The sequence below is a fragment of the Lontra canadensis genome, unplaced genomic scaffold (genome assembly GCF_010015895.1).
Source record: "Lontra canadensis isolate GAN:19392208 unplaced genomic scaffold, GSC_riverotter_1.0 scaffold26, whole genome shotgun sequence".
NCBI lineage: Eukaryota > Metazoa > Chordata > Mammalia > Carnivora > Mustelidae > Lontra > Lontra canadensis.
The window spans coordinates 19,103,959-19,116,409 of record NW_022631020.1 but is presented as its reverse complement, the minus strand read 5'-3'; the positions used below and the strand labels follow the sequence as shown (position 1 = coordinate 19,116,409).

At 41.8% G+C, this 12,451-nt stretch overlaps 1 protein-coding gene across 2 annotated transcripts in view; it reads right to left on the bottom strand.

The window, feature by feature from the left end:
- Positions 1-12,451, bottom strand: part of LOC116871499 — a 57,933-nt gene that overhangs the window by 41,661 nt on the left and 3,821 nt on the right. Inside the window, exons 2-5 of one of the 2 annotated variants that reach the window (XM_032864219.1) lie at positions 11,835-11,999; positions 8,776-8,883; positions 8,046-8,202; positions 6,819-6,921 (exon numbers count right to left, since the gene is read on the bottom strand). In XM_032864219.1, coding sequence (XP_032720110.1) covers positions 6,819-6,921; positions 8,046-8,202; positions 8,776-8,883; positions 11,835-11,999 — 533 coding nt within the window. Of the gene's footprint in view, positions 1-6,530; positions 6,922-8,045; positions 8,203-8,775; positions 8,884-11,834; positions 12,000-12,451 lie in introns of those variants that run through there. The other variant, XM_032864218.1, reaches the window with a different exon arrangement.

Sequence of the window (12,451 nt, the reverse complement as noted above, 5' to 3'; positions counted from 1 at the left end):
CCAGGTTAATAGAGGGAGAAATATGGAATTAGGATAAAAAATAATCCAAATGAAGGCAAGAAAGGAGGAGGAAGAGAAATATGTAATAGGGAGAACATACCGACAACACAATATAAAACAGGAAAGGCGCCCCTGGGTGGCTCAGTCATTGAGCATCTGCCTTCAGTTCAGGTCATGATCCCAGGGTCCTGGAATGGAGCCCCACATCGGGCTCTCTGCTCAATGGGGAGCCTGGTTCTCCCCCTCCCACTCCCCCTTGTTGTGTTCCCTCTCTCACTCACTGTCAAATAAATAAAATCTTAAAAAAGAAAAAAAAACAGGAAAAAATCTAAATATATAACTACAAAAAAAATAAATAGACTAAATACCCCAGTTAAAAAATACAAAGACTTAAATAAACAAAATCTTAAAAAAAAAAAAAAAAAAAGGTGGGGGGGTGCGCCTGGGTGGCTCAGTTGTTAACTGTCTGCCTTCGGCTCAGGTCATGATCCTGGGGTCCTGGGATCGAGCCCCATATCAGGCTCCCTGGTCACCTGTAAGCCTGCTTCTCCCTCTCCCATTCCCCCTGCTTGTGTTCCCTCTCTCACTGTCTCTCTGTCAAATAAATAATCAAAATCTTAAAAAAATATATAAAGACTGTGTACATTAAATACAATGTTTAATAAGTTTGTTGGCATCGAATTTACATATCATTAATTCATCTATTTTGAGTGTACAGTTCAATGAGTTTTAGTAAATTTACAGAGTTGTGCAATCATTGCCACAATCCAGTTTTGGAGTACTTCTTTTTAAGATTTTATTTTTAGTAATCTCTCCACCCAATGTGGGGCCCAAACTCACAGCCGGAGATCAATAATTGCATGCTCTACCAAATACCTACCTCTACCAAATATCTATCAAAATACCTAGAGTACCTCTGTCATGCCAAAAAAAGCAAAAACCAAAATTCTTCCTGCAGGCCTGGAATTAATCCCCATTCCCACCTCCAGCTCTCAGCAACCAATTATCCATTTTCTATCTATTTTATCTATTTTCTATCCATTTTCTATCTCTATAGTTGTCCAGACATTTCATATAAATGGAATCATATGAGGGGCACCTGGGTGGTTCAGTCGGTTAAGGGTCTGCCTTCAGCTCAGGTCATGATCCCAGGGTCCTGGGATCAAGCCCAGCGTCAGGCTCTCTGCTCAGTGGGGAATCTGCTTCTCCCTCTCACTCTCTTCTCTGCTCTAAAATAAATAAAATCTTTTTAAAAAATGGAAGCATATAGTATATAATCTTATGTGTCTGGCATCTTTCACTTAGCATAATGGGTTTTTCCCCCACATATGTATCAGTACTTTATTCCTTTTCATTGCTGAGTAGTGTTCTGTTGTATGAATATACATTTATTTACCCATTTAGTAGTTGATGGACAGTGGACTGCTTCCAGTGGGTCTAGTACAAATTATGCTTCTATGATCATTCACCTGCATGGCTTGGTGTGGCAGCACCTCCAATGGAGGTAGCACCTCCATTGCTCATGGGTAGATAGTAGGAGTTGGAATGCTGGGTCATTTAGTTAGTACATGTTTAACTTTATAAAAAACTTCTCCAGGGGAACCTGGGTGACTCAGTCCATTAAGTGTCTGCCTTCGGCTCAGGTCATGATCCCAGGGTCCCAGGATCAAGTCCCACATCAGGCTTCCTGCTCAGTGGGGGGCCTGCTACTCCCATTCCCTCTGCCTGCCACTCTGCCTACTTGTGCTCTCTCTCTTTCAGTCAAATAAATAAATATAAATAAATAAATAAAATACAAAAAACTTACCCAAAGTAGCTCTAACACGTTACATTTCTACCGGTAATATATGAGGGTTCCAGTTTCTCCACACCATAGCCAACCCTTGGAATTGTCAGTCTTTTTTATTTTAGCCTATCTAGTGAGTATGTAATGGTATCTTGTTTCAGTTTGCATCTTCCAAATGACTAATTCTTGCTTATTTTTGAGAATTATTTTAATTAGTTTGTGTTCTTATCTAGTTGTAGGAATTCTTTATATATCCTGGGTTCAAGTTCTTTATCATATATGTTTTATAAATATTTTCCCCCAGTCTGTGGTTTGTCTTTTCAAGTGTTTAGTGGTCTCTTTTAAAGATCAAAAATGTTAAGTTTTGATCAACTCCATTTTACCATTTAAAAATTTTTATTAAAAAATATAGAAAACAAAAATAAAAAATGTTATTGTCCCTGCTTTTGGTGTCATCATAAGGTTTTTTAAAAAAAAATCCAGTTAGGGATGCCTGGGTGGCTCAGTTGGTTAAGCTGCTGCCTTCGGCTCAGGTCATGATCCCAGTGTCCTGGGATCAAGTCCCATATCGGGCTCCTTGCTCGGCAGGGAACCTGCTTCTCCCTCTGTCTCTGCCTGCCTCTCTGCCTACTTGTGATCTCTCTCTCTCTCTCTCTCTGACAAATAAATAAATAAAATCTTTTTAAAAAATCCAGTTAAATAAGTTATTCAAGACTCATAAGGATGCAAAAAAGTTTAAAGTAAAAAGATGAGAGAAATATGTATGGAATACTAACCAAAGCAAGCCAGAGTAAATAAATGTTAATGTTAGACGAAACAGATCTCAAGCAAAAAGCATTACTGGAAACAAAAAAGATGACTATATAATGATAAAAATTTCAAATCAGTAGGTAATTTAAATAATTTTAAATAATACTGAACAACAAGGAGAAATAAATGAATCCAATAGCAGACAGAGAGAATTTTAACACTAATCTCTTAGTAACTGATCTCTCAAGGAAACCAAAAGTAAGTAAACTACATCAAGATTTAAACACAATATACATGTTTTATGTAAAGGACATATAGAGAATTCTGTACAAAATAACTAGAAATTTCACAATCTTTTAAAAATCTCACAGAACATTTACAAAAAAAGGACCATCTACTGAGCCATAAAGTGAGTCTTAACAACTTTACAAAGGATTGGACGATATAGATCATTTTCCCTAATCATAATGCAATTAAGTTTAAATTCAACATAAAAAAGATAATTGGAAAAACTTGAAATGTTTGGAAATAAAAATTCTTTTAAGTAACTTTTGGATCACAGAACAAACTGTCATTAAAAATTATAAAACTTTTAGAACCAACCAATAACAAAAATAGCATATATCAAAATTTGTAGGATGTAGCTAAAACAGTACTTAGAAATGTGTAGAATTTTCTATGGCTGGCTCTCTATCACTTGGATTATGCTGTTTGATAAGAAATATCATGTAACTGTGATTAATTTGTTTGAATAGTAAATAAAAAGTAAATAAAACAGGAGATCAAAGTGGTGGTTTCTATTATGGCCTTCAGATACAATTTAATTATCCTGTCTTTATGCACTTCAGAAATTTCTAGTGGTAAGATCTAAGGACTAGTAATAATATCCCCAAGATCTAAGGGCTAGTAATAATACCCCCAGTAATAATATCCCTTCGGGCCAGTAAAACAAGACAACATGGGCACCTGGGTGGCTCAGTGGGTTAAAGCTTATGTCTTCAGCTCCGGTCATGATCCCGGGGTCCTGGGATCCAGCCCCACTTCGGGCTCTCTGCTCAGCGGGGAGCCTGCTTCCTCCTCTCTCTCTGCCTGCCTCTCTGCCTACTTGTGATATCTCTCTCTCTCTCTGTCAAATAAATAAATAAATCTTTAAAGAACAAACAAACAAACAAAAAACCAAGACAACAGGCCCAAAATGGAGTCTTTATGCTAAGCACCACACCACTAAAATGAGATTCATTTACAGTTTCAGCACTGGCAGAAATGGAATCTTAAACCAATCATTCAGGGATTGCCAGAACAACACTAGTTAAGTAATATGCCTGACAGACCCCTGCCATCCCCTAAAGGAAAGTAACCTTGAAATAACCAATCTACTTTGTCTAATGTAACTTCCTTCTTCTTATTCCCTTCTACCTATAAAAGTTTTTCATCTTATAAGCTCCTTGGAGCTCCTTTCTATCTGGCTAGGTTAGATGCTATATGATTCAAATAAATTTTTGCCCAAATAAGCTCTTTTTTTTAATGGAATGTAACGTTATTTATTTATTTGGGAGACAGCAAGTATGTGAGCAAGTGAGCAGCAGCGGGTGGGGCAGAGAAGAGAGAGAATCTCAAGCAGACTCCGTGCTGAGACAGAGCCCAGACGCAGGGCTCAACCTGAGGTCATGCCCTGAGCCAAAAACCAGGAGTCAAATGCTCAACCTACTGTAGCACCCCGGTACCCCATGAATAGACTCTTAAAAAAATTTAATACAGGGCAGCTGGGTGGCTCAGTCTGTTGAGCATCTGCCTTAAGCTCAGGTCACAATCCCAGGGTCCTGGGATAGAGTCCCATGTCGGCTTCCCTGCTCAGCATGAGTCCGCTTCTCCTTCTCCCTCTGCCATTCCCCTGGATTGTGTTCACTCTCTCTCTCTGCCAAATAAATAAAATCTTTTTAAAAAAATTTAATGTGCCTCAGTTTATCCATCTTGATGGATGTTTCAGACAAACAACAAAAGTTGGAGAAAATGATCTCTCCTGAGGAGACAACAACATTCAAGGTGATCTTGATATTGGTTATTATGCACACCAAGTGACCTTGACAGAGAACATGAGGGGATATGCATCTGGGGAGGGAACATAAGGGTCCTCTGCACTGACAGCCCTGCACACCGTCTCCTACCCCCCACACCACATACAAAAAAAGCTGAGGTAAGATAGGGAAAGACTGGCTCCCCACATTCCTTTCTAGATGATTCCTTTCCAGGAGGGTCAAAAGCATAGGCATTTTTGAGCCAGAGTGCTGGCAGACAGCTTTGATGGAATGGGAGAGTTAAATCAAGCCCCTTTGTCTCTTGCATCCATGAAGCTGGGGAATAGGACAGCCTGCGAGCCACTCACCCTGGAAAGCCAAAGGTGGGCTTTCTGGGCTGCTCTGATCTGCTGTCTAGGCAGTGTGGCAAATGCTTGCTTTTCCCCTTCCGTTCCCTTGGGGGTGATAGCAAAGGATGCCACTGTTGAGACAGGCTCTATGTGTAGGCAAATGAGTCCTCCACATGGATAAGGCCAGACCACCACGGAGAAAACCCACCTGAGACTGGGACCAAGGCTCCAGCTCAGAGAGAGGCTCATTCTAGCACCCGCAGTGTTTCTGCATCCTCAGCACACATTCGAGGCCTTGAGTCAAACTACCTGTCACCAGACACACCCAAGGAACCCCAGTACTGGCTGGCATGTATGTTTTGGGGATCTCTAAGACCACACGCACATTCAGGGATCACAAGATGAAGTTAGGGGACTCAGCACAGAGCTATACTCATGGTTAAGGTTTATTACAGTGAAAGGATTCATGACAGGATCAACTAGAGAAAAAGCCAATAACAGCAGAGTCTGGAGGCTTCTAATTGCAGTCTCCCACCAGCAGGAAACACACGAGTGTGTTCCTCTCTCCAGGAGTGAAAAATTCACTAAAGTGTGTACACTCTTTCTCCCCTGGGGAGAGCCTTAGCACTCAAGGTGTTTAATAATGTCTGGTCACGTCAGTCCCCTCCGCCCAGCAAAGATCATAATCCCAAACTCAAAGAAGGAAAGCAGGTGTTCGGCATAATTCTGCACAGTCTTGGCAGAGCAAACTATTTTTCTCAGTTAGCGGGCGGCTTAAGTGCCAAGCTCCCAGATGCCAGCCAAGGACGAACCTCAGGAACAGGACTTAATAAAGACAGCAGCTTGAGGCCTGCTATATTCTCTCTCTTGTACAACGTTTCCCATCCTGAAGTGCCCTTCCTTCCTATTTGTGTGGTTTTGCAGGGTACAGAGACATGACACAGAAAACAGGCTTCGCCTCCACTCCAGGAATTGTCCTGCTCTGTAGCACTCGGAGATCTGCAAGCTGTGTGTTCTCTCACAGTAGTAACTCCCAACTGATGGCCCCAGCAGCTTACAGCTGTCACAGACCAAAGAGCGGTAATGATTTTAACTCTGGCACTGAAAATGAGACTTATGGGACTTTATTTTTTTTTTTTTAAGATTATTTATTTATGTGAGAGATGGGGCGCCCAGGTGGTTCAGTGGGTTAAGCCTCTGCCTTCGGCTCAGATCATGATCTCAGGGTCCTGGGATCGAGCCCTACATCGGGCTCTCTTGCTTCCCCCTCTCTCTCTGCCTGCCTCTCTGCCTATTTGCAATCTCTGTCTGTCAAATAAATAAAAATTTTTAAAAAAGATTATTTATGTGAGATAAAAAGAGTAAGACAGAGAGAGCCTGAGCAGGGTGAGGTGCAGAGGGAGAAGCAGGCTCTCCACTGAGCAGGGAGCCAGATGCGAGACTTGATCCCAGGAATCCCAGATCATGACCCAAGCCGAAGGCAGATGCTCAACTGACTGAGCCACCCGGGCTACCCTAGAATATGTGACTTTATATATTTTATATATACTATATATATATATACATATATATATATATATTTATATGTATATATTTTTATATATTTTATAACAACTTTGCTTGGAAGCCTTTATCTGAAAAAGATATCACAGTCAGCTATGTGCCCTATGACCCCACCTTAAGGTCTGTATTAGCTTATAAGGGGAACCTCTTTGGAGACTCTGAATAAATGGTGGGCGTTCTTTATCAACAAATTTATATCAAGGGCTTCTTATGCCAGAGGATATTCCTGGTGCAGGCGATAAAGCAGTCAACAAAACAGACAAAAACCTCTTGCAATCATGAGTTCATAATCCATAAGCTGGGAGCAGAGATACAAGCAAACTCAGTACCTAGGACAAGGAAAGTGCTCTGTACCTATTCTGGGCCAGCGGTGCTTCCTCACTCCTCCCTGGTCGGAATGTAAACCTTCCATAGGTGGAATCCATGGTTTTTGGTTCTTCCCGGGACGAAACAGAACCTGTGACAACAAAAACTTTGTGGGACTGGAGATATGCAGGACTTCCTTGTGCAGAGCAGCACCCCAGAACTGAAGGGAGGGGGCAAGGTGACAGTGAGATCTGCTGCTTTTCCTTCCAGCAGAGGGGAGCACCTGTGCACGAGCACGCACGTGTAGTCTCTTCCCATCCACGTGAAATCTACCTGCAACGTTGCAGGTTCTTATCACTCAGGGTGAGAATGTTTTATTCTCCCTCTCTTCACCTACTTTATATTAAAAAAAAAAAAATAGGGGTAGTTCATTACAAGTGAAACACTCAAAAACAGATGAGCATTCCGCAGGCTACTCTGGTTCCTACTAAACCCTGGGTGCCCAGCAGTGGACCGCTGTAGAGGAAGGACATCAAAAGAATGTATGAGGGGTGCCTGGGTGGCTCAGTGGTTTAAAGCCTCTTGGCTCAGGTCATGATCCCAGGGTCCTGGGATCGAGCCCCTGCATCGGGCTCTGTGCTTAGCAGGGAGCCTGCTTCCTCCTCTCTCTCTCTCTCTCTCTCTCTCTCTCTCTCTGCCTGCCTCTCTGCCTACTTGTGATCTCTGTCAAATAAATAAATAGAATCTTAAAAACAAAATGTACGACACACAGTAACTTTAAAAAGTGTCATGGCTTTATCTGAATCATATGAACAGAAAACCTTCACAAAAATCCTGAAGATTAGTTTAGTCAACCAATTCAGTTGTAAATGCAGAGATCAGCATCCAGACAAAATATCACTTAAACTCTCCCTGCTTTCTGCTGTCTTTCTTATTAAAGACAATTCCACCCACCCCAGTTACAGTTGGTGTCCTTACAGGTTCAGGAAAAAGCCCTTGGAACAGTCCAACGCCCGTCTGTTTGAAATATGGCATGAGAGTCATTTCTGACTTTAAAGAAGTGAAAGTGTGCTTGCCTAGAAATCAAGTATTTCTGAATAATATCATGACGGTTTTAATCTTTGAGTCAGGATTATACTGAAAGTAACTCTCTGTAAGTATTGGAGTGTGTACCTCATGTGGCTGGAGCTGTTTTTACTTGAACAAATTCTTCTAAATATTACCACCAAAGCATCACTTTTCAAATACATTCGAAAGCCTCCCTTGCCATCTTACCTCTCTCTACACATGGCTCCCGTGGAGGGGCCACCTCTGAGCCACTCTGTGGGCAGTGGCCTGGCAGGAGCCCCCTCCCCGCAGCCCTGAGCACAGTCGGACTTCTGCACAGCAGTGGCCCCGGCAGCATCATCGAACCTACCAGAAGAGAAGATACCTGGGTGGAAGAAAATGTTTCTTAGGCAACTGACAGCATGACTGTGAAGAGAGTTAAAATGATCAGCCTCAGTGGCCTCTCAAATGCTGCACTGTTTGGACAGAAGCCCCAAGCCACCTTGCACGGAAAAAATCTGTTCCAACATGACACTTCATTTCAATATTCACTTAGTAAGAGAAAATGAAGGCTGTATGTACTCGGATCAATAGGAAAAAATTACAGCAAGGTTAATTTGAACCATACAGCTGAATGATATCATACAAGAGAACTGCTATACTGAAAGTATTTTCTTTCAGTGTAAGCCAGTGTATCTCGAAAGAATGCATTTTCCCTCTGCTTCAAAGCCAGCTGGTCTCATCACCTTAGAGCACTGTCCCCTACCATGTCCACCCACATCCCACCCCCGTGCCAATACGGCAGCCCCCAAATGAAAGATAATCTGTTAAGCAAAGCAGTTGCACTGATATTCATTTGCAGGAAGGAAAATGGGAAAAGGCTGTAGAACCTGCTTACCAGGCAGTAAGCTTTTCATCCTTTTTCTCCCCCTCCATCCACAAGATTATCCCAACCCACTGTGACTTCGCAGCAGGAAGGTGTCAGCTGCCAGCATGTGGGAAATGCAGCCAAAGGAGTCCTCCACAGAACCGCTGATGGGGCAGTCCTGGGCCATCCCAAAACCACCTACAAAGAGAGGAAACGCAGGATTATTTGAACCAGCTGACCTATGAACAATTAATTCTTCAGCAAAGAATTAAGGCAGAAGAGAGCAATAACCCACAACTAGAATGGGGAAATAACATTTCTTTAAGTCTTCTGGGGTCAGCAATGATTTAATTAATTCGTTAACTTCATTTTTAAAAGTCAGAATAGCAACCTGTATTTGTCAAAGTTGCTCCAAGATCCTTTTGTAAAAAGCTGGTGCCAAATGCTGAAACACAAATCCAATCCTTAGGGAATTTACATGGCTTCAATGCAGCCCTCGTAGAAAGTGGATTTTATGGACATAAAGGATTTATATTAACCAAGTTATAATAATAACAAACATTTTGCATCAACAGCAAAATTCTGAAGACACAAGATGGGATACCATCATGATAATAATTTTTGCTAAATATTTCAAGTGTGGTATAAAGTAGAAATATATTTTTTAAAGAGCACTTGAGATAACTTCATTCATCCTAAAAACAAAGATATAGATTTCTGTATTAGACTAAAAGATTTTTTTTTAATCACTGTAAGTTTTTTATTGATTTACGAGTAACACCAATTTAGATGTGAAAACTAATTTTAACATCAAACCTCAAGGGCAATAAAATTTACAAAGTTGTCTCAGGGCATACCTATTTGCAGAGAAAGAAGAAAAGAATAAACCTACAAGACACCAGCAGCTCAAATAAAATTAATCTCCTTTACGTCCGCCCCAAGTTTTATAAAGAGATATTTAAATTTATGTTGTATATATAGTATGTAGCAAGTCTCCAAAAATGGTGCCTGATATCCATGCCTCCTGGTATTTTTTCCCTATTGTAGACTCCTGTCTTTGAATTTAATCTCCCTTTTGATCAATGGAACATGGCAGAGGTGACACTGAGGGTCATCTGTGGCTAGAGCATAAGAGGAAAGCCTGGGTCTCCTGGAATGCTGTTCTAAAGGATGCCAGCTCTCATGTGAGAAGTTCAAACGCCCAGGGTCTATAGGTTCCCAGGAAGCCCAAGCTTGCCAGAGGGAATGGCCAGATGGCTGTGCAGCCACGTCTCAGGTGTTCCAGCTGATCCCAGCTCAGGCACCAGACACTGGCATGAAGACACCGTGGTGCTGTCTTCACCAGTGATACCTTCAGGTGTCTGCAGCTCCAGTCACCATGCCGCTTGCCAGAGAGATCTCAAGCGAAGCTCAAGCTAAGCCTAGTCAACCAACAGAACCAGGAAAGATAATAACTTATTGTTGAAGGCGCTAATTTTGGTGGTACTTGTTACCCAGCAATATATCCCTGCAATACTTGGTATGTAAAACAGCAGTAAGCAACCTGTTCAGATGGACCTGTAAGTATCCACAGCAACACACTCCTTATCTGATTCTCACTGTAGGACATCTCCAAACCACCTTCAAAGATTTGAAGAATATTGTGAACATTTATTTTTTTTTTAAGATTTTATTTATTTATTTGAAAGAGAGGCAGTGAGAGAGAGCATGAGCTAGGAGAAGGTCAGAGGGAGAAGCAGACTCCCCGTGGAGCTGGGAGCCCGATGTGGGACTCGATCCCAGGACTCCGAGATCATGACCTGAGCTGAAAGCAGTCGTCCAACCAACTGAGCCACCCAGGCGTCCCTATTGTGAACATTTAAAATAATCTTAAAATAGGGGTTGCCTGGGTGGTTCAGTAGGTTAAGTTGATCCTGGCACTCTGGGATCAAGCCCTGAGTCAGCTTCCCTGTTCGGCGGTGGGGGGGTGGGAGGGGAGGCTGCTTTTCCCCTTCCCTCATGCTCTCCCTCGCTCTCTCTCAAATAAATAAATAAAGTCTTTAAAAAAAAATAGTAATCTTAAAATAGTGGTGCCTAGATGGCTCAATCCGTTAAGCAACTGTCTCTTGATTTTTGGCTCAGGTCAAGATCTCAAAGTCATGAGACTGAGCCGGGCATCAGGCTCACGCTCAGGGAGGAGTCTGCTTGAGATTCTCTCTCCTCTCCCTCTGCCCCTTCCCTGGCTCCTGTGTGTACACGGGCATGTACGCATTGTCTCTCAAGAAAGAAAGAAAGAAAATCTTAAAAAATAGTAATCTTAAAATAAAACTGATTTTAACAGTTTAGGCAAACTAAACAAACTAAAACTGTTTAGTTTGAAAAAAAAGATCAATACATAACATACAGGTCCTCATGAGGGGATTAAATAAGAAGTAAAAAAATCTAAGACAATTATACTTGTAAATCAATCATTTATTTTAAAAATGTGCAATCACCTATCTATAAAGTGATTTCCACACTGAAAAGGTCCAGAATCAGGTAACCCTCCACTGTGATTTCCAAAGTCTCAAGGCCTCAAAACGTGGGCTGCCTACCACGTGCCACCTGTCCCCTGTCACCTACCTGGGAGCTGAATCAACACCTGTGCCGGGACAAGAGCTTCAGGTGATTCACATATCTATTAAACTTAGAGACATGCTTGTATAGAGATGTGGTTCCCAAACTTATCTGCATATGAGAATCATCTGGGAATCTCAAAAATTCCAAAGTCCAGGCCATAGGTACACAGGCATTGATGGTTTTAAAGCCCTTCAGGTGAGTCCAGGTACAGCCAAGTCTGTGAACCGCTGGTCACTCTTGATAGAGTACTGGTTCTCAAATTTGGCTGCACAGTGGGAGAACCTGTGGAACATCAAAAAGCACTACCATCTGTTTCCACCCCCAGAAAGTCTAATTCGAATGGTCTCAGGTGTGACCCAGGAGCTGAGACTTTTTAAAGGCTTCCCAAGTGACTTCCAAGTGCAGCAAAGTTTGAGAACCGTGACCTAGAGCCTGGCACAGAGGCTTCAAAATGGTAGTTAGGGCTGCACTGCTCTTTCTGGAAAGGGGTTTAAAGTCAGTGAACATTAATTAAAATGAACAGTTGGTCTCACAGCTTTCAGCTAACTCACTGGTATAATGACAGCTTCAAGCTTGCTGGAGTTCAGGTCTGCCAAATCTTGTATGTCCCCACGGGCTCTCCTGGCACTTTCTCCAGCACATTTCTCTTCTGCTGGGCTCTCTTTCAAGTGATTAACAATGTACATCTGCTCAGCATTAGGAGCAAATAGCTTCACCTTCAAAAATAGAAATAAAAACAAATGATGTCATTGCCTCCATGAAAATAACCAAGCAAATCAATCTCAAACCAGGAAGGAAAGTCAGAAAACCACTAAGTAATTCCATATGCCTTCAGGGCCAACACCAGCTACAAATAGCAGCCACAAGGAAGAAACTGCAGGGGACTTCTCCAGGGGGTGGTGAGCTCTCAATTACCTTCTAGAAAGAAAGTAAAACAGAAAGAGGCTGGTTTCCAAATACACATATACACATATCTATACACACACAGAGAGAGTAATTAATATATGTGTACGTGTGTATACATATGTATGTATATATACATACATATACATAGACCTTAAATAACACAACACCTATGCAGCCAAAAATTCATGTATAATTTTTTTTTTTAAGATTTTATTTATTTGACAGATCACAAGTAGGCAGAGAGGCAGGCAGAGAGAGAGAG